Source organism: Myxine glutinosa, chromosome 10, assembly GCF_964187855.1.
Source record: "Myxine glutinosa chromosome 10, kmMyxGlut1.1, whole genome shotgun sequence".
Taxonomy (NCBI): domain Eukaryota; kingdom Metazoa; phylum Chordata; class Myxini; order Myxiniformes; family Myxinidae; genus Myxine; species Myxine glutinosa.
The window spans coordinates 124,252,931-124,277,097 of NC_136270.1; the positions used below are offsets into that span (position 1 = coordinate 124,252,931).

At 45.1% G+C, this 24,167-nt stretch overlaps 1 protein-coding gene across 12 annotated transcripts in view; it reads right to left on the minus strand.

Annotated features, from left to right (window-relative positions):
• Positions 1 to 5,195: 5,195 nt before the first annotated feature.
• The window catches only part of LOC137417995 (heat shock factor protein), a 58,331-nt gene continuing 39,359 nt past the window's right edge, over positions 5,196 to 24,167 (minus strand). For 4 of the 12 annotated variants that reach the window (XM_078786061.1, XM_078786058.1, XM_078786062.1 and 1 more), the window contains 4 exons: positions 19,168 to 19,267; positions 11,238 to 11,288; positions 8,503 to 8,566; positions 5,196 to 7,188 (listed from right to left, as the gene is read on the minus strand). In XM_078786061.1, the coding sequence (XP_078642187.1) occupies positions 6,995 to 7,188; positions 8,503 to 8,566; positions 11,238 to 11,288; positions 19,168 to 19,267 (409 nt within the window). In that variant the 3' untranslated portion in view covers positions 5,196 to 6,994. Of the gene's footprint in view, positions 7,189 to 8,502; positions 8,567 to 11,237; positions 11,289 to 19,161; positions 19,268 to 24,167 lie in introns of all 12 variants that reach the window. The other 8 variants (XM_078786060.1, XM_068103936.2, XM_068103939.2 and 5 more) reach the window with 2 other exon arrangements.

Below are 24,167 nucleotides of genomic sequence, written 5' to 3' on the forward strand. Positions count from 1 at the left end.
TCCGGTGTATGTATGTATGTATGTATGTATGTATGTATGTATGTCCCTTCCGCTGGCATTTTGCAGGTTATTCCGTTTAAAATTCGTTTTAAAGTGGCTCATTGTGAAGTACTCACCATGGGGAAATAACGTTAAAAAAACCACCTTTAGAGGCCATTTTTCCCCGCAAAGCGGGGGTTGGCCTTTTTCGGGGACCGTGGTTGTTGTTGTTTTTTTGGTACCCCTTTTGTCCCCCGTCGCACAGCGTAGCGAAAGGGGGACTATGGCTTTCCCCTCCGTCTGTGTGTCCGTCCGTCCGTCCGTGCGTGCGTGCCGACGTGCGTGCATAAGCGAAGGACCGCATTCAAATTTGGTGTGTGGGTGCAACCCACGTCAAAATCCAAGATGGCCGCCGCCATGTATGTCTGATGCCATGTATGTCTGAACCTTGTAACCTGCATATCTTGAAAAATAAGCGAAGTACCAACTTCTAATCTGGTGTGTGGGTGTATCTAGGCATAAGGAAGAACGCTATTGAAAATTGGGTCGCCACGTCAAAATCCAAGATGGCCGCCACCATATATATATGTCTGAAACTTTTGAGCGAAATATCTCGAAAAATAAGCGAAGTACCAACGTCTAATCTGGTGTGTGGGTGTATCTCGGCACAAGGAAGAATGCTGTTTAAAATCGGGTCGCCACGTCAAAAGCCAAGATGGCTGCCGCCATGTATGTCTGAAACTTGTGAGATGAATATCGTGAAAAATAAGCGAAGTACCAACCTCTAATTTGGTGTGTGGGTGTATCTCGGCATAAGGAAGAACGCTATTGAAAATTGGGTCGCCACGTAAAAATTCTAGATGGCCGCCACCATATATATTTCTGAACCTTGTGAGCGAAATATCTTGAAAAATAAGCGAAGTAACAACTTCTAATCTGGTGTGTGGGTGTATCTAGGCACAAACAAGAACGCTGTTTAAAATTGGGTCGCAACGTCAAAATCAAAGATGGCCGCCGCCATGCAAGTCTGATGCCATGTATGTCTGAACCTTGTAACCTGCCTATCTTGAAAAATAAGCGAAGTACCAACTTCTAATCTGGTGTATGGGTGTATCTAGGCATAAGGAAGAACGCTATTGAAAATTGGGTCGCCACGTCAAAATCCAAGATGGCCACCGCCATGTATGTCTGAACCTTGAGATGAATATCTTGAAAAATAAGCGAAGTACCAACTTCTAATCTGGTGTGTGGGTGTATCTCGGCATAAGGACGAACGCTATTGAAAATTGGGTCGCCACGTCAAAATCCAAGATGGCCGCCACCATATATATGTCTGAAACTTGTGAGCGAAATATCTCGAACAATAAGCGAAGTACCAACGTCTAATCTGGTGTGTGGGTGTATCTATTGGGTCGCCACGTCAACATCCAAGATGGCCACCATGATGTATGTCCGAACCTTGTGAGATGAACATCTTGAAAAATAAGCAAAGTACCAACTTCTAATTTGGTGTGTGGGTGTCTCTCGCCATAAGGAAGAACGATATTGAAAATTGGGTCGCCACGTCAAAATCCAAGATGGCCGCCACCATATATACACAAATAATTAAGTTAAGCACCCCCCCCGTTTTTTTACAACCTCGCACATTACAAGTTTGTTGTCGTCAAAACAGTGTAATATACCCATGATATTGCTATATTTTCTGGAGAAGTGATATTATGGTCACATAAAAACATAACAATCATGCCGTTTTCAATATTTTATTCTGAATAATTTAAGGTGAAATTTTTTGGGAATTTTAGGCATATTTTCACCTCAATTTAAGTATGGAGCTATAGGTCCATCACGGACAGTGTGGATGACGTTTATGTTTTCTAACGTACAGTCATTGTTCTGAGAAGACCTCTAGCGATCTTTGCGTCAATAACGTGTGTAGGACCCACGTGATCGGATCACTGACTCAACCCTACGTCACGGATGAGTGCACTCATCTGCATTTCATCAATGGATAATTGCTAATGTCATACCAATCATTATTTGATCTCACATACCTTAGAATATATGCCAATGTATACATATACACAAATAATATATATTAGGGGGTGCTTACCTTAATTCGTTGTGTAGGGGTGCTTAACTTAATTCTTTGTGTATATATGTCTGAACCTTGTGAGCGAAATATCTTGAAAAATAAGCGAAGTACCAACGTCTAATCTGGTGTGTGGGTGTATCTAGGCATAAGGAAGAACGCTGTTGAAAATTGGGTCGCCATGTCAAAATCCAAGATGGCCGCCGCCATGTATGTCCGAACCCTGTGAGATGAATATCTTGAAAAATAAGCGAAGTACCAACTTCTAATTTGGCGTGTGGGTGTATCTTGCCATAAGGAAGAACGCTATTGAAAATTGGGTCGCCCCGTCAAAATCCAAGATGGCCGCCACCATATATATGTCTGAACATTGTGAGCGAAATATCTCGAAAAATAAGCGAAGTACCAACTTCTAATCTGGTGTGTGGGTGTATCTAGGCACACGGAAGAACGCTGTTTAAAATTGGGTCGCCACGTCAAAATCCAAGATGGCCGCCACCATATATATGTCTGAACATTGTGAGCAAAATAACCCTGAAAAATAAGCGAAGTACCTCTGGTGTGTGGGTGTATCTAGGCATAAGGAAGAACGCTATTGAAAATTGGGTCGCCACGTCAAAATCCAAGATGGCCACCTCCATGTATGTCTGACCCTTGTGAGCGAAATATCATATCATAGCATGTTTTCTGCGTGTTCCACTTTGTCAACTCACATCATTTCCCCGACAGGGGACCTAGGCGTAACGCTTGTTGAAGCAATGTTTTACGGCCGGATGCCCTTCCTGCCGCCAACCCTTTTTGTCGCCTTTTACGACAAACAGGGAATTACCAGTTAACTGGTACTCAAATTTGCCGACCTCGGAAGGATGACAGGCTGAGTCAACCCCCCTGGCGTTAATTCAGCGATCGACCGGGATTCGAACCCAGGATCCTAGGATCCTAAGCTGGCACCCTAGCCGCTAGCCCAACACCAGGGTTTAATATAACATGTTAACAAGTAAATAACATGTTAACAAGATGGTATTCATGGAATACTTACCCTGTGCAGTCAAGTTGGAGCGAGCCAACTCTTCTGTTTTTGAAGGTTTCTTTTCTTTGAACCAATATGGTTGTCAGACCAGGGGAGCGATGACATCATAAATTTATGTTCTCTAATACAATTTTTGCATAGATCACGCTGAAAATTTCAAAATTATCAGACAAAGTTTTCCCTGTCGAATTATTACGGTACTGATTACATCATTATTAACATATCTTATTCTTCGTGGGGAGTTCTTTACAATGAGCCACGTTTCCATTTTTCCATGGAGTGGTTTCAGAGCTATTGAGGTGCAACATTTTGGTTTTTTCCAAGATGATGACCAAGATGATGATGACCAAGAAGATGATTTCCAAGATGATGTCGATGATGGTACCACATGACCTATGACGTCATGATTATCATTAAAATATTCTACAGGAGGAGGTGATCCTACGGTGAAAATTTTGTATCCATCAGACCAACAATTGCAGAGAAAAAAAAAATCATACTGATCGGATGAAGCGTTATCATTGTCGAATTATGACGTCATAACGAAGGCACCGATGACATCATTAACATATGTTATTCCCCATGGGGAGTACTTGACAATGAGCCTTGTTTCAATTTTTTTCCATTGTTTCAGAGATAGAGGTGTAACGTTTTTTCAAGTTGGTGACCGTACCACGTGATGTATGACGTCATAATTACGAATACAATTTTGTCTACAGGGGAAGGCGCTCCAATGGTAAAAGTTTGTGTCAATCAGACTTGATTGGTTGCTGAGAAAATGAATTTTTGAAACGCAGACACGCACATACGTCACCCGTACACAACCGATCACCTTAACCTGCTTTTTGCTTCGCGAGCGCAGGGGAGTGATTTTATGGATGCCTTCGTTATAACGTCATAAATCAACAAGTAGAACGCTTCATCCGATCAGTATGAAATTTCTTGAGCATGATCTCGGAACAAATTGATCGAGAAAATTTTTTGATCACATCATCGGTCATGTGGGAGCCTGGTGTTGGCCTAGCGGTTAGGGTGCGGGCTTGGGATGCTAGGATCCTGGGTTCGAATCCCGATCAATCGCTGAATTAACACCAGGGGGGTTGACACAGCCTGTCATCCTTCCGAGGCCGGCAAATTGAGTACCAGTTCACTGGTAATTACCTGTGTATCGCAAAAGGCGACTAACAGGGTTGGTGGCAGGCGGGGCATCCAGCCATAAAACATTGCTTTAACAAAGGGGACCACGGTGCCCGAAAAAGGCCAACCCTGCTCTGCGGGGGGAAATGGCCTCTAAAGGTGGTTCATCGGTCATGTGGCATGTTAAGCATGTACATATGCCGATTGGTGCCGATTTGTAGGCGTAGCCCATTGGACAATATTATGTCTGGAGCAGCGTTTTTCTTTGAGCAATAAGTCATAACATCTTTGAACACACACCATCGTATATGGTGGACAAATATATTCGATCCACAGCAAAATGTCAACAGGATAGCTATTTGCTTTACAGACAGGACCCCGAGGGATGTTTAATGACCAACAGTCATGTGCCGGCTAACGGATCTCTAGTTGAACATCCATTGGAAAGCGTACGCATGGGGGTTTGTCCATGTCCTATCCTCTAAATGCTGAGCGTCAAGCAAATAAGCAACATGTACCATATTAAGTATTTGGTCCGACTCGGCCAGGGCCAGAATTGAACCGCCGACCTCCCAGACTCAGAGCGGAGGATCTCACCACAAAGCCAGAGTCTGGTGTTTTTCGCCTGACCAAAATAATAATGTCACACACAATGATGCAAAGAAGAATAAATCCACACCCAGCCCACCTTGTCCTCACGCAGCTCTCCTTGGCGTTGCCTGTGCACGTCCATCCCGATAGTCTTCCTTTTCTATGAACAATATTCTGGATCAGCACCAGGCAGGAGGAATGGAATGCAAGGCCCAGCAGCCATCCTGGTCGAAACAGCATGCTGTTGTTTGACGGGGGAGGGTGGGACAATAACCTCAACATTTTCTTGCATTTAGACAATCCTGTGTAAACATCTTTACTTTACCACTACAGAGGGATGTCCGTGCATAAACCCGACATGCACAGGCACAAGTTTTCCTGTTTATTGTTTTGCAGATGTTTACAACGCCCATCAGCTTCTGTACACAATGAAACAACCGATACTTTAAAGCTTGAACGTCAAATAGAGAACCAAAAAAATTGCTGTACTGCTTTGGAAAGAAACGAGTGAACTCCCCATTTTACCCAGAATGCAACCGGTACATCGAATGGTTGGCAAGAGCTGTTGGGATTTAACAACTTGGAATTGAGGCTTGTCCGATTGACAAAGTTTAACTGTGTGGTTCCTGAATGTGAAAGATACGACGGGTGCGTTTGGCTGGCATGTCGTCCGTGCACGATGTGCATTTCCTGTTTGACATTTGAGGCAAAAATCTCCCAAGATGGGTTTGTCATTCAAACACTAAATTAATCCACGATATACTCAGCTTGACGAGTGTCCGTTGAGAATGAATGAATGAATGATCGTTTTAAGGGCATTTTCCCCACTAGAGCGGGGGTTAGCCTTGCGGGCCCCATGACAATCATGGTTCCCTGTTTGAGGCAATGTTTTTATGGCCGGATGCCCTTCCTGACGCCAACCCTTGGTCGCCTCCTACGATGCGCAGGGATACGGTGTACCTATTCTAAACCGGGGTACACACCGGGATCATTCATCCCAGCAAGCTGGTACTCAATTTGCCGACCTCGGAAGGATGACAGGCTGAGTCAACCCCCCTGGCGTTAATTCAGCGATCGACCGGGATTCGAACCCAGGATCCTCGGATCCCAAGCCGGCACCCTAACCGCTAAGCCAACACCGGGAAACAAAACCGAGGAGAGCCTATGTGCAACTGCAACATGAACTTCTGGCAAGGTGTCATGAAACAAAACGACGATCGATCGTCTACATTGTGAGGATACGGGTACAAAAGATTGAATTCTGCACTCTAAACAAACCTAATGAGCTTTCAAGTAAAATAACTATAATACAAAGTAACGGCCCATTGGTGCACATAAAATGACGACAAATGAAGACGGTCTTCATTTTCGTTGTATCACTGCAGCAATATGACGCTTCGCATCTTCCAAACGTGGAGCGTCGGAGCTGGATCGCCGTGGGTTTGGCCAACACCCAGCAAGCCGGATAGCTGCGCATCGAGTCAACAATCTGTGATGCAGGTAACTGAGTCAAACCAACAAGCGGCTGAGCAGATCGCTTCTGGTCAGGTGAATCACAAAAGGTCGAGCCAACAACTGGAAAGTTGGATCACCGCTGTTTGGCACAACAGGTGGACCGCATCGCTAAGGGCCGGGTAAAACAACCAACCGGCCAAAGAATTGTATTTTGACTCCAAAATATCTTTGATGTATCGATTTGATCTATATGAACATTCCAGATGTACCTCAAAATCTGTAGATGACAAGACAGATGTGAGGCCTGGTACTGCACTGGAAAATTTCATATTCAAAACTACATTAACCTTTCCCTTTCCAATGTGTTAGCCACCTTTAGTGTGTGTGAGCGTGTGTGTGTGTTCGCCATTGAAAAACAACTCCACACCGCTGTACTGGGCCATTTGTAATCACCATTGCAATACTACTTTCAAATGTCAGTACCAACGAATCCAATGCTCAAACAGTAAGTAGGCCAAAGCAGCTGGTGGACAGCCACTCACACCGAGTGACATCACAGATCCACCGAGGAGCAGGGATTGACTGTGGTATTGAACAAACCGATGCTTGGAAGGGCTATGCAAGATGGACGGCTGCGCAGACTCTTAGGATACGATTTTGGCAAAGCGTCCACTGCGCTGGTTTGCACGTTGCGTTATGGGGCGAGTGGATTTTTAGGATCTGGATTTAGGTGAATCGTTGACAGGTGACCCCTGCTCATCCTTGCACGATCCAAAGTCGTTCGGATCCCCGGTGAGCTCAAATAGGTCAGACGAAATGAAGGGCGAGTTCTCCAGGAGCGAAGGGATGTCAGTATCAAGGAGCGAAACTGCTTGCATATGAGCTGGATATTGTACGAGCTGCTTCCCTAAAAACAGGTACACAAATATCAGAGATGCGATTAGTAATTGGAGAAAACAAAAAGTGGATTAATTAATTCCATTTATGCAAATGATAATTATAATGATAAAAACATACCAATTCAGAACTAGAACAACTCTCTTCGATGTCACGACATTGACCGATACTGCCTCCGCCCACATTATTACATCATTATAACACTCGTACCAAGTTTGATTTAAATCCATTCAGCTGTTCACAAGTTATCACATATATACCTGACATGACCTCTGACCTTTAACCCCAAAATTTAATCAGTTCATGTTTACATCATTATACATAGATGTACCAGGTTTTAATTTAAATCCCTTCAGCTGTTCACAAGTTATCACATTGTTACCTGACATGACCTCTGACCTTTGAAATTGGGACCCCAAAATCTAATCTGTTAATCTTTACATCATTACACATACCTGTACCAAGATTAAATTAGATCACTTCAGCCGTTCTCTAGTTATAGACCTATTACAGACTTTGACCTTTGACCTTGTGACCCAAAAATCTAATCAGTTAATCATTACATTATACATACCTGTACCCAAGTTTTAATTGGATCACTTCAGCCGTTCTCAAGGTATAGACCTATTACAGATTTGACCTTTGACCTCTTGACCCTAAAATCTAATCAGTTTATTTTTACATCACTCCACATAATTGAAACAAATTGGGTCAGAATCCCATCACTGGTTCGCAAGTTATCGTGGTAACAGGATTTTTACCTCACATGATCTCTGACCTTTGACCTCGTGAACCCAAAATCGAATCGGTTGGTCTTTACCTCATAATTCAAACCTGCACCAAGTTTGACGAAGACCCCTCCAGCCGTTCTCAAGTTATCGTGGTAACGAAAACCTACTATGGACGGATGGACAAACGGACAACCTTAAGACGTAACGCCTCTGGCGATTTCGTCGGAAATGAAATTTATTAATTTATCTTCACACCAACTTCACATCACCCGCTAACCTCTTCAAAGCTCGTCTACAAATAAAAACAAAGTCTACAAATAAAAACAATTTTTTGGATGAAATGGCAACCAATTGGGAAGCAAAAATGCAGATGTTAAACTTTTGGAAGTAGTCCCATAAATACAAAGGAATCTCGTACAAGCTCAATGCAATCGGAAAAGGGGAGGAGAGCAAGGGAAGGCTGAATTGGAAAGAAAAGCTCATGACCAGTCCAAACAGAGGAAGAAGGCTTCTGTGGCCTGGACGAATGCAGAAGTAGGAGCCTGCACAGATTTAAAAACAAACAGGTGATCACATTTATCTTTAAAACATACCTGAGTCATGGAGGCTGCTGCATCCATCACCTTCTTTGTGTACCTCTTCCATCAGGTCTTGCATCTGAAGTGACATAGACTGGAGTAATTGCATGCTCAACCGTTTCAGATCTGTAGGCCACAATCGTGGCCGGCATCAGTACTCAACACTGATGATGATGCCTGTGCTCCAATATTGTTTGTCCCTGTGGTTGCCCTACAAACAATAGACGTTTTATTCAGTTTGTGTAAAAAAAAATACCATCTTTTTGTGTTGCATCTGGCATCTGGCCGGATCCAGACCTGACCCAAAATCGAAGTAGTTTGTTCTTGTCAACTATCCCGCTCGTTCATCAAGTTTCAGCCGAATTAATCCGTCCATAACTTTGAGACATCGTGCTTTGTATCGTTTTTGTCCTGTCCCTCGATGGTGAAGAATCACTCGTCAAATTCTCGTACACGGATTCGGATCGTCACCAAAATCTAAACAATTAATCCTTATCACACACACAACCTGCCCACCACGTTTTGTCCGAATCAGTCCATAACTTTGAGGCAGTGCTAAATATTGTTTTGGCCCCGTCTCCCAATGGCGAAGAACCACAAAATTCTAGGATCCAGAACTTCACCAAAATCGAATCAATTTGTTCTTGTCACACACCAAACCGGTCTACCACGTATCATCCGAATCCATCCATAACGTTTGAGATATCCTTCCGACACAAACAAAATCTCCGTCCACCTTTGGTGGCGGTGGGAACAAAGCAAAGCAATGACCAGGTGGCACCAAGAGAACCATTTTTACAAGCAATTAGAATTTCCGTGGAAGATTTCCAATTACTTTAAGGAGATTCACAAAACTATTAGAAAATGCTGATCACAAGAGAGGGGGAGAAAATTCCAGAGCAGTGGAAGACGAACAAGACAGGAAATACAAGGGTATTAAAGGAAGAGGCCAATCGGCCCATCATGCCTGCGCCATAATTGATGCAATTACACTGCATTGGTACAACAGTACGAGACAAGAACTAGTGCGTAGTCCACAACAAGGTCCGTACAAGGGTGAAGGGTATGGGTGGGTGGATCAATGACATGAGCTCCGAGTTAATTTTGACACTTATTCTATACTAGCAGATAAACCGGTTCCACCACGGTGTTGTATAGGAATTAGTTTACAATAGAGTGTGGAATATCTGGGGAGTTTGACAGGAATGTCCTTTGACAGCATAATAGCAAGGGCCTGTGGAAATTCCTGATGATCTTTTGGGTCGAAAAGGTATTCTGGGTCTTTGGGGACCTCTGGGTCTTTGGAGTCTTTTTGTGTCATCTAGGTATTTTGGGTGTTTCAACAAAACTTGATTTGTCTTGAAAACAAAAAACTTGTTTTGAACAAAACTCTAGGTTTTGGGCATGGGTAACGAACGTCTTTTGGGTGTTCGGGGTCTTTTGGGTGTTCAGGATTTTTAGGGTCTTATAAGGTCTTCAGCATCTTCATATATTTTCAGTCTAAGGGTTTTTTTTGTGTCTTTGGGGTCTTCAAGGTCTTTTAGCATCTTCAGGGTCTTTTGGGTTTTCAGAATCCTCAGGGTATTTTAAGTCCTGTTTTTTTTTTTTAGTCTTCTGGGTATTTAAGGGTCTTTAGTGGTCTTAAAGGGTCTTCAAAGGTTTAAGGGGCCTCAGCAATCTAAAGGGTTGAAAGGAACATTCCAATAATGCATAATTAATAGACAGGATGCAACCAATGTTCAAACAGTACATAATAGACATTTATTTAACGGCTAAATGGACGGACAGCTTCACCAACCGTGTTTTTCGGTTTTATATATTTCGATATACATTGTTAGATATTGACAGATTGACGGAATATTGTTTTTTATTTACTTCCTGTACATGTGTAAACCAACGACTCTGAGCATATACACTACGTGCACAACAAAAATGAATACAACTTGAGATTGTGTGAATAACAATATTTTAAAACCTCCGCATGCACTGTCTGGACCCAAGGGGTCTTAAATGAGGCATCATTCAACACTGTAACTTACCCCAATCAACACCAATCAGTGTTCAACACTGTGATGTAGTTACGACGTTTACCCCAATCAGACGCAATCAGCCAACTTGCATTATATATATATATATATATATATATATATATATATATATATATATATATATATATATATATATAAAGATATAAGAGGAGAACAAACATATAGACAATTAATTAAATTAACAAAATTAATACAGACAATTCTGCAATCGAACGAAACAAAAAAAGTTAGATACTCATCACCTTTTCATAAATTACTTAAATCTCCTCCATTTTGGACTTTTGTTAAACATTTGTTGTCTGATACAGCAGTGGATGGAAAGGCCCCAAACCATGAGAAAGAGGCTCGGATCATCTCTCTGGATATCTCTCGACCCCTTGTCACTGTCTGGCATGCAGCCTTCATTTCTAAGTCTTCTTGCTTTGGTATTCAGGATCCACTGCTCAAGTGGTCGTCTGATTTCCACTACGAGTGGAAACTGTGTGACCCTTGATGGTGTGCCTTTCCATGACCTTCCTAGGCAATTTTTTTCTCACTCATTTCTGTGTTATTTCTCCTTTCCTCCTTGTGTGTATCCACCCCTCCTCCTCCTCCCTGATGGCCTTTGGTATTCTGCAAGTCTATTGCCCTTTGCCGTTGAGCTCCTTCACGAGTCTCGACCCTTGTGTAGAAAAAAGTGACAATCGAGACATAAACACTCACTGTTGAAAGGCCCTCAATGTCTGGCAGGGAAATGTCACTGGGATTAAAAATCTGCAACAAAAGGATGGAAGAGAGTGGAGCAATGGACAATAAGGGATCACTCAAGGATGTTTTGGCATGTTATGGTGAAGGAGTAACTATAGGGATGAATGTTGCGAGGCCCAAATTAATGAAGTAAGTGCCTCAAACATGAGGCCTGGGGCCAAGATGACCTAATGGTTGAATCCAGTTCTACTACATGGGAAACATTCCTGCACCTTTGTACTTGCATTCAATTTAGTTGTAATGGCAGGAAAAGAAGATATGATTTCAACACTGACATTAAATACAAAATAAATTAAAACGGCACTCGCAGAGCGCAAATAGTCTCGCCTCGTGCATTCATTCTGATAAAAAACACCATCATTAACTGAATACGCCACTATTATGGTCCATATACCTGTATCATCCATTCACCCGATTACGTCACTTGGCAAGGGGTCACTTGGCAAGGGGTCACTTGGCAAGGGTAATGAACGTCATAAATTTCATTCTTCACTCACATCTGGTCATAGATCAGATATATGAAGTTTCAGATTTTTCAGATAAAGATTTCAAATCAACCAATTATGGCTGGAATACCACCCCCGATGATGTCATCGTTATCACTCTATATACTCTGGGGGGAATTGCTGACATATGCCAAGTTTCAAAAAGATTTTCATCGAATGATTTTGGAGAAAATGATGTGCAATTTTTTTCCCTTTAATCCAATAGAGCAGCCATACCATGTGACCCATGACGTTAGAGTTAGCAATAACAGTCTCCATGGGGAGTCCCTCCAATGTATAAAGTTTTGATATCGAGAGGAAACCCCCCCCCCCCCCCCAAAACACACACACACACACACACACACACACACACACACACACACACACACACACACACACACACACACACACACACACACACACACACACACACACACACACACACACACACACACACACACACACACACACACACACACACACACACACACACACACACACACACACTTTTCTGCCCCAGGATAGAAGATGCCAATACAGCGCCCTCTTAACCTTAAATGCATGTGCAATAGCAGAGAGGTACACAAGGACAAAGGGGGATTGACGGAGAGAAGCAAAATTGGATAAAAACAAATGGAGAGGGAAGTACAAGGACGTGAAACCGCCGGGCTGAGGGCAGTGCTTCAGAAGAGCCTGACCAGTACAATGCCCTCTGCATCCACGCATTCCATGAGATGTCCTGGCTACTGTGTCACTTGGCTCCAGTTGTGCCCCCTTTGGTCACTCTGCATCTGCTGCGTACCTGTGGTGTCGCTCAGCTCTGAGTTTCTCTCTACCAGCCATCCTATGTCCTGTTTATGGCAACCACTTTTGTCCAATGCACCGAAAGGTTTGCTCTCCACTCCATCCCCCACACACCATACTCATGCACACTTGTTAGTCTTCCTGTATGTGTTCTCTTTATAGCCCTGCAATCTCCATCTCTCTCTATTCTCCCCCTCTCACTCTCTCCATACCTCCCACACACTCTCTCTATACCTCCCACTCTCTCCCTCCATACCTCCCACTCTCCCTCTCTCCATACCTCCCACTCTCTCTCCCCCTACCTCCCACACTCTCTCTCTTTCCCAACTCCCACTCTCTCCATACCTCCCACTCTCTCCATACCTCCCACACTCTCTCTTCCCAACTCCCACTCTCTTTCCCAACTCCCACTCTCTTTCCCAACTCCCACTCTCTCTCTTTCCCAACTCCCACTCTCTCTTTCCCAACTCCCACTCTCTCTCTCTCTTTCCCAACTCCCACTCTCTCTCTCTCTTTCCCAACTCCCACTCTCTCTCTCTCTTTCCCAACTCCCACTCTCTCTCTCTCTTTCCCAACTCCCACTCTCTCTCTCTCTCTCTTTCCCAACTCCCACTCTCTCTCTCTCTCTTTCCCAACTCCCACTCTCTCTCTCTCTTTCCCAACTCCCACTCTCTCTCTTTCCCAACTCCCACTCTCTCTCTTTCCCAACTCCCACTCTCTCTCTTTCCCAACTCCCACTCTCTCTCTCTCTCTCTCTCTTTCCCAACTCCCACTCTCTCTCTCTCTTTCCCAACTCCCACTCTCTCTCTCTCTCTTTCCCAACTCCCACTCTCTCTCTCTCTCTCTTTCCCAACTCCCACTCTCTCTCTCTTTCCCAACTCCCACTCTCTCTCTCTCTTCCCAACTCCCACTCTCTCTCTCTCTCTTTCCCAACTCCCACTCTCTCTTTCCCAACTCCCACTCTCTCTCTCTCTCTTTCCCAACTCCCACTCTCTCTCTCTCTCTCTTTCCCAACTCCCACTCTCTCTCTCTCTCTTTCCCAACTCCCACTCTCTCTCTTTCCCAACTCCCACTCTCTCTCTTTCCCAACTCCCACTCTCTCTCTTTCCCAACTCCCACTCTCTCTCTCTCTCTCTTTCCCAACTCCCACTCTCTCTCTCTCTTTCCCAACTCCCACTCTCTCTCTCTCTCTTTCCCAACTCCCACTCTCTCTCTCTCTCTTTCCCAACTCCCACTCTCTCTCTCTCTCTCTTTCCCAACTCCCACGCTCTCTCTCTCTTTCCCAACTCCCACTCTCTCTCTCTCTTTCCCAACTCCCACTCTCTCTCTCTCTTTCCCAACTCCCACTCTCTCTCTCTCTCTCTCTTTCCCAACTCCCACTCTCTCTCTCTCTCTTTCCCAACTCCCACTCTCTCTCTCTCTCTTTCCCAACTCCCACTCTCTCTCTCTCTCTTTCCCAACTCCCACTCTCTCTCTCTCTCTTTCCCAACTCCCACTCTCTCTCTTTCCCAACTCCCACTCTCTCTCTCTCTCTTTCCCAACTCCCACTCTCTCTCTCTCTCTTTCCCAACTCCCACTCTCTCTCTCTCTCCCAACTCCCACTCTCTCTCTCTCTTTCCCAACTCCCACTCTCTCTCTCTCTCTTTCCCAACTCCCACTCTCTCTCTCTCTCTTTCCCAACTCCCACTCTCTTCCCAACTCCCTCTTTCCCAACTCCCACTCTCTCTCTCTTTCCCAACTCCCACTCTCTCTCTCTTTCCCAACTCCCACTCTCTCTCTCTTTCCCAACTCCCACTCTCTCTCTCTTTCCCAACTCCCACTCTCTCTCTCTTTCCCAACTCCCACTCTCTCTCTCTTTCCCAACTCCCACTCTCTCTCTCTTTCCCAACTCCCACTCTCTCTCTCTTTCCCAACTCCCACTCTCTCTCTCTTTCCCAACTCCCACTCTCTCTCTCTTTCCCAACTCCCACTCTCTCTCTCTCTTTCCCAACTCCCACTCTCTCTCTCTTTCCCAACTCCCACTCTCTCTCTCTTTCCCAACTCCCACTCTCTCTCTCTTTCCCAACTCCCACTCTCTCTCTCTTTCCCAACTCCCACTCTCTCTCTCTTTCCCAACTCCCACTCTCTCTCTCTTTCCCAACTCCCACTCTCTCTCTCTTTCCCAACTCCCACTCTCTCTCTCTTTCCCAACTCCCACTCTCTTTCCCAACTCCCACTCTCTCTCTCTCTTTCCCAACTCCCACTCTCTCTCTCTTTCCCAACTCCCACTCTCTCTCTCTTTCCCAACTCCCACTCTCTCTCTCTTTCCCAACTCCCACTCTCTCTCTCTCTTTCCCAACTCCCACTCTCTCTCTCTCTTTCCCAACTCCCACTCTCTCTCTCTTTCCCAACTCCCACTCTCTCTCTCTTTCCCAACTCCCACTCTCTCTCTTTCCCAACTCCCACTCTCTCTCTCTTTCCCAACTCCCACTCTCTCTCTCTTTCCCAACTCCCACTCTCTCTCTCTTTCCCAACTCCCACTCTCTCTCTCTTTCCCAACTCCCACTCTCTCTCTTTCCCAACTCCCACTCTCTCTCTTTCCCAACTCCCACTCTCTCTCTTTCCCAACTCCCACTCTCTCTCTTTCCCAACTCCCACTCTCTCTCTTTCCCAACTCCCACTCTCTCTCTTTACCAACTCCTACTCTCTCTTTCCCAACTCACCGATCCCACTCTCTCTCATTCTCACCAATCCCACTCTTTCTCCTTCCCACCAATCCCACTCTTTCTCCTTCCCACCGATCCCACTCTTTCTCCTTCCCACCGATCCCACTCTTTCTCGTTCCCACCGATCCCACTCTCTCTCCTTCCCACCTCCCACTCTCTCTCCTTCCCACCTCCCACTCTCTCTCCTTCCCACCTCCCACTCTCTCCTTCCCACCTCCCACTCTCTCTCCTTCCCACCTCCCACTCTCTCTCCTTCCCACCTCCCACTCTCTCTCCTTCCCACCTCCCACTCTCTCTCCTTCCCACCTCCCACTCTCTCTCCTTCCCACCTCCCACTCTCTCTCCTTCCCACCTCCCACTCTCTCTTCTTCCCACCTACTCTCTCTCTCTCCCACCGACTCTCTCGACATCCCAAAATGCTCTATCCACCTCCCGAACCCTCCCTCTCATTCTGCGAAATCTCTCACCCTTTCCTGCTCTGTGCATGCCCCCATAAATTGGCCGGCAGGCAAAGCGAAAGAAGACCCGGCACTATTTGTGCATGGCTTTTGGTGATCAAAGGTGGTTGTGCTGGTCCGTAGCTATTATTGATAAGTTCATTTTGGATCAGCACCAGGTGAGAGTGGGATTAATTGGGGGTAGGTTTTAAATATAACACAGGTTGAAGTAGGGAGACATCTGCTTGTTGGGTGACAGATTCCTGGTGTACTTAACAGGGACACAATCATGACATTTTTTGATCTGCAGGATCTGTTGGCTGTCGCGTGCTGCGGGCCAGTTTGTGCAGAACAACAACATTTATATGGAAAACTGCAAGGTGCAGGCTTCACAAAGGCAGCAGAACATCATCTAAGATGTGAGGGATCTCTGGCTCGCTGCCGGGACTCGGAGATTGATCGGCTAACTAACGAGAATGCAAACTGCTCTCAAGGCACATGACAAACGAAGCCCCAATCAGCCACCGAGCAATAATAGACCTGCGGGCACTTCATAAACCGATGAAATATTCGCATATTATGCTGGTCGAGTTTATCATGATGTACGGATGGACTCAATACAGACTCAGTGAACCAATATATCAATTTTTGGCAAACAGGATGAATAGGTCTGTCAGCGAAGCGACAGGTAGGCTTTGCTGGCATTATAGTAACATAGTTAACTACTTGAGGATGAGCTCTGAGCTTGGGTTACATGGGCCTAGCTTGGGCATGGCTTCAAAATAAACATGCAACTCTCAACAATAAACAGTTTTGCCCGGTATGTGTCGGTACGGCATCATGTTTCAGCAATTTCCGAGGCTTGTTTCCCAGGTAATGATCACCTGTTGATCAAATACGAATGCTGACGGCTCAAACTGTTTTTTGCAAGCAACACGATATTATGAATGAACATATGTTTTGATGTTTAATTTGGTTGTTCATAGGTTTTTTAACCACAAAGCACACGGTCGTTGATCCTCTGTTGGTGCCAACACAGATGTCACGTGAATCAACGGAAGTAGCTCATTTGCATAACGGAAGTGAAAATAATCCGATTCTGGCTTATAATTCTCCCAAAAACATTATTTTTGTGCTAATGGGTCAGGGAGATCATCCTCTAAAACAGATCCCTTCAACGAATTTCATGATTGTGTCCCTTTAATGTATGATGCTGTGAAGAGAAACAGTTTGAGATGGTTTGGTCATGTGTTGAGGAAGGATGAAAGTGACTGGTTGAGAAGAGTGATGGAAATGAATATAGAAGGAAGTAGAGTACGGGGAAGACCGAGAAAGACTTGGCTAAATATGGTGGGAGAAGAAATGCGGACAAGGGGGTTAACAAGGGGAGATGCAGAAAATAGGGCAAAATGGAGAAGATTGTCATGGGGACCACAAGGCTAACCCCCGCTCTTGCAGGGAAAATGGCCTTAAAATGCATGTTGTTGTTGGTGTTGTTGTTGTCCCTTTAATGGATGTATGATCCATATTTATACATGCAGACATCCTCTGCTCTATCATACTAAATTATGCAATTCGGTGTCTGTCTGACTGAGATACATTCAGTTACTTATCCAATCTAAACCAAACTTAAACTTGACAGGAGGACTAAGGGTTACACAATGGAGGTTGGAGTGACGTCTTTTACCCCCATCGCCAAAGGGGTTTTCCGCCTTGGGCGAAATCCATGTAAGTATAGATAGTGTGTGTGTGTGTGTGTGTGTGTGTGTGTGTGTGTGTGTGTGTGTGTGTGTGTGTGTGTGTGTGTCTATCTCTCTATTCTTTCTTGTGGTATATATATATATATATATATATATATATACATACATACATACATACATACATACATACATACATACATACATATACATATATATATATATATATATATATATATATATATATATATATATATATATATATATATATATATATATATATATATATATATATATATACATACATATATTACTTGTGGTTTTTTTCCCAAGGCCGCTTCCAATAACAATAGTAACTATAAAGGAATGAATCTGAAAATGTAAAGCCCATGCGCATCCACTTTGTATTCAGACTTCTTCTTCCATACGCTAAACATGAGAAAAACAGTTAAAAATACATACAAAAATAATATTGACAATTTTAGGCGACCTTGACCTTTTGACCTCAAAATCCATAGGCTTCAGTGCTCCAATACGGAAAGCCTGCTCAAATTTCAAGTCAATCGGATAAAAATTGACCGTTTTATGCAACGTGACCTTTTGATCTAAAAAGAGACAAAACAATCGGCTTCTAACTTTTGATTGGTGAACCAATTCAGTGACCCAATATGCAAATCCTTTAAATTTTAGGTCAATTGGATGAAAAATGATGATTTTATGTGATGCTGACCTTTGACCTTTTGACAAAATTAGTTAATTTATCTTCTCCATATCGATATTATAAAAGGAGCCGTGTCTGTTTGTCTGTCTGTTTGTCACATTATAACTTGAGAACGGATTAACGGATTTCAATAAATCCAACTACGGTAGATTCGGGTAACTCGCGGGAGTTTTGTGTTCCAAAAAAAAAAAAATGCAATTTTTTTTATGGGTACATGGACACGCATGTCAAAACTGCAAATGCCAACATGTGACGTTGGTTATCCCTGCACGGAGAGCAGGATCTCCCAGGAATCCATTTTTTTCCCTTCCCCCATAAATTATCCATCGCAGCAAAGGTTGGTATTTCCGTCAGCGAAGCGACGGGTCTCATATTCTAGTTCTCATAATAAAACATTGTTGAAAATTTGATGACAAAAGCTCAAATGGTAAAAAAAGTTATGCGCGTGTGTGCTTGAAAGATTGGAAAAAGTTCCACCACAAATAACTCAACATCGAATTTCTCATTTTAAAAATTTCCCCCTGTTTTGACCCTTGTTACCCAGTGTGCCCACCCCCTAAACTGAAAGGGGGGGGAAACCCCAAGTTCTTGAGGCATTCTATGCTTATCGCATCCCCCCACAGATCAACGGACTGAGCCTAGATATACTGTAATCTATATCTACGGCATCCCTGCGGGTGTGTGTTCCGTTACCAAAAACAATCTCCGTCCATCTTCGGTGGCGGAGGTAATACGAGTATCGAGGTAATACGGAGGTATCGAGTGTTCGCCAAGTGGTTTATGCACTCAAGCAAGCACTCTAATAAAACGGTTGATAAGGAACGGCTAGTTTGGCAAGCGATAGCAAGCTTATTGTTGATGGAACACACCCCAAGTGTACTGATTTCATCAAAACATGAAATTCAACCCAATGGAACCCTGCGCCATTTTTGTTGCAGTACATTTCCTTAACTTGAGTGTGATTGGAAAAGCATTACGTTCAGAAAATCATCCTGCCCACTTATTCCACTCCTATAATTCTGATGCGTACATCTACCAATGTGAAAGGGTCACTCGCAAATTGCTGAACAGACAACATGTCCTGCAGTTGCTCCAGCCGGAAATCGATGCTGTCCACATGTTCTGAGATCCCATCTCTGTGATTAGGGAAGGAATAAGAGAGAAGAGGATGCACATGTCAAATCGATGATCATGGTATTCAAATTACTTGAAATATGCATATAATTACTATTATTATCACAAACATCACCTCTGGAAATGATACAGAGTATGCGGAAAGATAGTTTCCGATAGGTAGAGCTTTAAGCTCGAGTGTTGATTTACCCTACTTGCTGCAAATGCCATTGATTTATCAATTGTCATTGCGATGTCACAGACCAATAATAATTATTGTAAAAATTTGGTGAAACAAGTGTCAAAAGACAGTTGCCAGCAGCATGTGCAAACTTGATCCGGTTCTCAAAAGCCAGCTCATCCAGCTCATATAATTTGGGTAAAATAAGTAATACATTAGAAGTGAACAGTTCAATGAGAGGAACAAAATTTGTATTTTTTTCCACAAACTTAAGCTTTGGGAAAATGTCAAAGTCACCAAAAATGGTGAGAGGGCAAATACTCGTATATTATTCAAATTTCTTGTTTGCGACGGACACATTATCCAAAAATATGGGCTGGCACGATAGCCAGAGATGGCACGCATACTCGCCTCCGAGCTGTCTAATCTGGGTTTAAACCCTGACCCAGCTCTGAACTTCCATCCTGGCGTTTTGTCAATGTACGTGTCGTTCTTTGGATGAACGCTAAACTGGGCGTCCCATTTGCTAATATTAGTTGGTGGACGTTAAAGATCCCTAGGTGCCCTTTGCGAAGAGTAGGCAAGTTATCATCAGCACCCTGAACAAATTACAAACTTTTGCTAATCAACAGGGAAATTGCATCAGTGGCACTGCCGCACCCCTACAAAAATTGATGCTAAAGGTCTGGGAGGTTCAAACCTCGGCTGAATTGTACGAAAGACTAAAAATGGTGCGTGCAGGTTCTTGCTCGATGTTCAGCATGGAAGGGTAGAGAATGGACAATCCCCATAGGTTGGAGGAGGAAATTCAGGTCAGGTCAGGTATGGGAATATGCGCCGGAGCATGCACCGGAGAAGCGCATTGCCGCATCCACTTTCCGACGGTACTCCAGGGGCCTCAGTCTGGCCATCCCCCAGGCTGATGCCTGGCCCATCCCTATCTCCTTGAGATGCTGATCAACCTGCTGCAACCACGAGGCAAGCGGTCGGCCCATTGGCCTCCTCCACTCACGAGGTTCCCTTGCTGAGAGTATCTGGTGAGCTGGATCAGCGTCCAGAAAACGAGCCACATGTCCATACAGCCGCAGATGACGCTCACGGACCATAGTCAACAAATATCAACTGAATCTCTCTCAGCAACCGCTGGTTGGACACAAAGTCCGACCAGCGATAGCCAAGGATTCTCCAAAGAGACTTGGTTCCGAAGGAGTGAAGTCCCATTCTCTTGCCCTTGGTAAGGGTCCAAGTCTTGCATCTGCAGAGAAAGACTGGAAGCACCAAGCACTTAAAGACTCAAAGACTTCGTCCTGCTGCATAGATACCGACAGCGCCACACCTATCGACAGGCCCGACCCAGACGTCTATCAACCTCTGGCTCACAACATGCGGAGACTGAATAACACTGCCAAGGTAAGTGAATCTCTTCGTGACCTCAACAACCTCACCACAAACAGGCACAGACAAGACAGCAGCATCCAATACAACAACAACAACATGCATTTCAAGGCCATTTTCCCTGCTAGAGCGGGGGTTAGCCTTGCGGTCCCCATGACAATCTTCTCCATCTTGCCCCATTTTCTGCATCTCTCCTTGTTAACCCCCTTGCCCGCATTTCTTCTTCCACCATCTTTAGTCAAGTCTTTCTCGGTCTTCCCCGTCCTCTACTTCCTTCTACATTCATTTCCATCACTCCTCTCAACCAGTCACTTTCATCCTTCCTCAACACATGACCAAACCATCTCAACCTGTTCCTCTTCACAACATCAATCACAGGCTCTATTCCCATCATTTTTCGCAATTCATCATTTGTCTTCCTCTCTCTCAACGATACTCCGCACATCCATCGAACCATTCGCATTTCCACCCTTTCTAACCTTCGTTGCTGCTCTACGTTCATTACCCATGTCTCGCTCCCATAAATCATAACACTTCTCACACATGCAGCATACACCTTTCCCTTCAGCTTCAACGACACTCCCCTCCTCATCAGCACGCCACTCAGTTCCCGAAACTTCTTCCATGCACATCTCACTCTAGCAACCGTTGCTGAGTCTGATCCACCTTCTCCATTCAGCATGTCTCCGAGGTAGCAAAATGTTTTCACACCTTCCAGCTTCACGCCGTCTCCAAGATCCAACTCAACATTTCCTCCATCTGCAGCTCCCTCTGTGCACACCCTACACTTGAATGTAGCTGCCACACTGGTTAATGACCCTCTCAAACCACTACATTTTTGATGAACCCACTCAGCGCACATTGTACATTGAATGGAATTCACTCCGACACCCTTCCTGCACACAGCACACGGCCACTTCCCAGTTCTTTCCACCTCACCACATGCTTTACCACTTGCCATCACCTTCGTCTTTCCGATATTCACCTTCAGACCTTTTGGCTCCATACATTCCTTCCACTTGTTCATCTTTTCCTTCAGTCCATCCATACTTTCCGCAATCAACACCAGATCATCTGCATACAACAACTCCCACGGTAAACCCTCCTTTACATTCTGAGCCAGCACCTCCATCACAGCTACAAATAGTAGTGGATTTAGTACCGACCCCTGATGCACTCCCACCTTCACCTCAAACTCACCACTGTTCCCGTCCTTCGTCCTTACAGCTGTGCGCGCTCTTTTGTACATTGCCATCACTACTCTGATAAACCATTCCTCCACTCCTAACTTCCTCATTGCCCATGTCAATACTTTGCGTGGAACCCCATCGAATGCTTTGTCCAGATCAACAATCCCAAGAAACAACTTCTTCCTCTTCTCCATGTACTTCTCCTGCAACTGCCTCACAATAAAAAGCGCGTCTGTCGTTCCTCTTCCTGGCATAAATCCAAATTACATTTCGTCGATCTTCACTTTCTTCCTTATCCTCCTCTCCAACACCCTTTCCAATACCTTCATTCCATTGACAGCAGCATCCAATATGTCATTGAAAGCCTGGATCCTGGTTTTGACCAAGGAAATCCGTAATCCCAGCAGCTCCGCCTCCTCATTTAGTGCCTGGAGGGCTCCCGTAAGCATATCCAGCATCTCCGCAAAGATGACTGCATTATCAGCGAAATCAAGGTCAGAGATCTTGACACTCCCAAACGATGCACCGCAGCCTGACCTCTCCGACATCCTCCCCAGAATCCAGTCCATACAAGCGCTGAAGAGTGTGGGAACCAGTACACACCCATGCCAAACTCCTGTATCAACTGGAAATAAGTCAGAGATGGAGCCACCACACCTCACAGCACTCTCAGTACCAGAGTATAGTTCAGAGATCAGATTGATCAGCGTTGGTGGCACCTCACAAAGACCAAAAATCCTCCAGAGGGCATCCCGATTCACCGAATCGAACGCTTTGTGGAGATCAACATATGCTGCAAGCAGCCCCTGGCGAAACTCTCACTTGCGTTCGGTGAGGACCCGAAGCGCAAGGATACAGTCAATCATTGACCTCCTTGGTGTAAAGCCCGACTGCTCTGGTCACTGGTGCTCGAGCAGATGGCGGTGAACCCTCTCAAGAATGATCTAAGCAAAGACCTTTCCCGGCACTGAGAGTAGCGTCAACCCTCGGTAGTTGTTTCAGTCCTGGTGATCACCCTTCCCTTTCCAGAGGGGGACAACGAGGCCCTCTTCCAGTCAGTTGGGATGATGCCTGTGCTCCAAACAGAGCACAGAACTGCATGCAGCGACTCAAGTACAGCATTTCCACCAGCCTTGTGAAGTTCAACATGGATGCCACAAATCCCAGGAGCTTTGCCCCCTTTCAACCGGTTCACCGCCACCTGTGTTTCCACAAGTGAAGGCGGTTCACAGTTAATTGGGGCGGGTCAGCATTTGGGATAGCAACACCTCTGACATCCAACTCAACAGCCGGTGGGTTGGTGTGGTACAGCCGCTCAAAGTAACCGGCCCAGCAGGCCTTCACTTCATACTCCTCTATCAAGAGGCCACCACCCTCTGCTCTAACCGCAGTACACCTAGGGACAGGCTTAGAGGAACGCAATGCACGGATTCCTCTGTAAGAAAGACGAGAATCGCATGTCCACAAGTGCTGCTCTACCCTTTCTTAGATTCCTCACACATAGGCCTCTTTGTCCGCCCTCAGCGAGCGTACAGTTTTACGCCTCAGCTCCCGGAACAGTTCAGCTCTGCCATCAAGCCTGGCCCTGTGACACTGGTCGATGGTATTGAGCGTCCCCTGAGAGACAAAGTTCTTCTTCGCCTGACGGAGGGTTCCAAGGCAGCCACCGGCATCATCAAGGATGGTGGTCTTGAAGGCACTCCACAACTCCTCAGGATCCCCCGAAGCATCCAGACCCCCAAAACCCCACTCAACCTGCTCGCAAACTCCTCAGCTACCCTCACCTCCTTGAGCTTGCCCACATCCAGCTGAGGCTGGGATGATAGCATTCTCTTGAATTTGAGCTACAACTTCAGAGTTGCTACAACAAGCCCGTGGTCAGTGTTGAGGAACTGAGCACTCCGGTAGACCCTGCAGTAATGGAGCATCCGGCATCGACCATAAATGAGCACATGGCCAATGTCCTTCGCCACACCACCAGCATTGGAATACCAAGTCCAGCGATGAGGCTGTGGGCGCTGAAACCATGAGCCAGGCACCCCAAGTCCATGCCAAAATTCATCCTGAGGAAATGCCCCGCTTAATGCGGTAAGAAAAGTGGCGCCATTGTTGTGAAGTCGCCGGTACTCAGAGTATCCCAGGAAGCGATGGCACTTC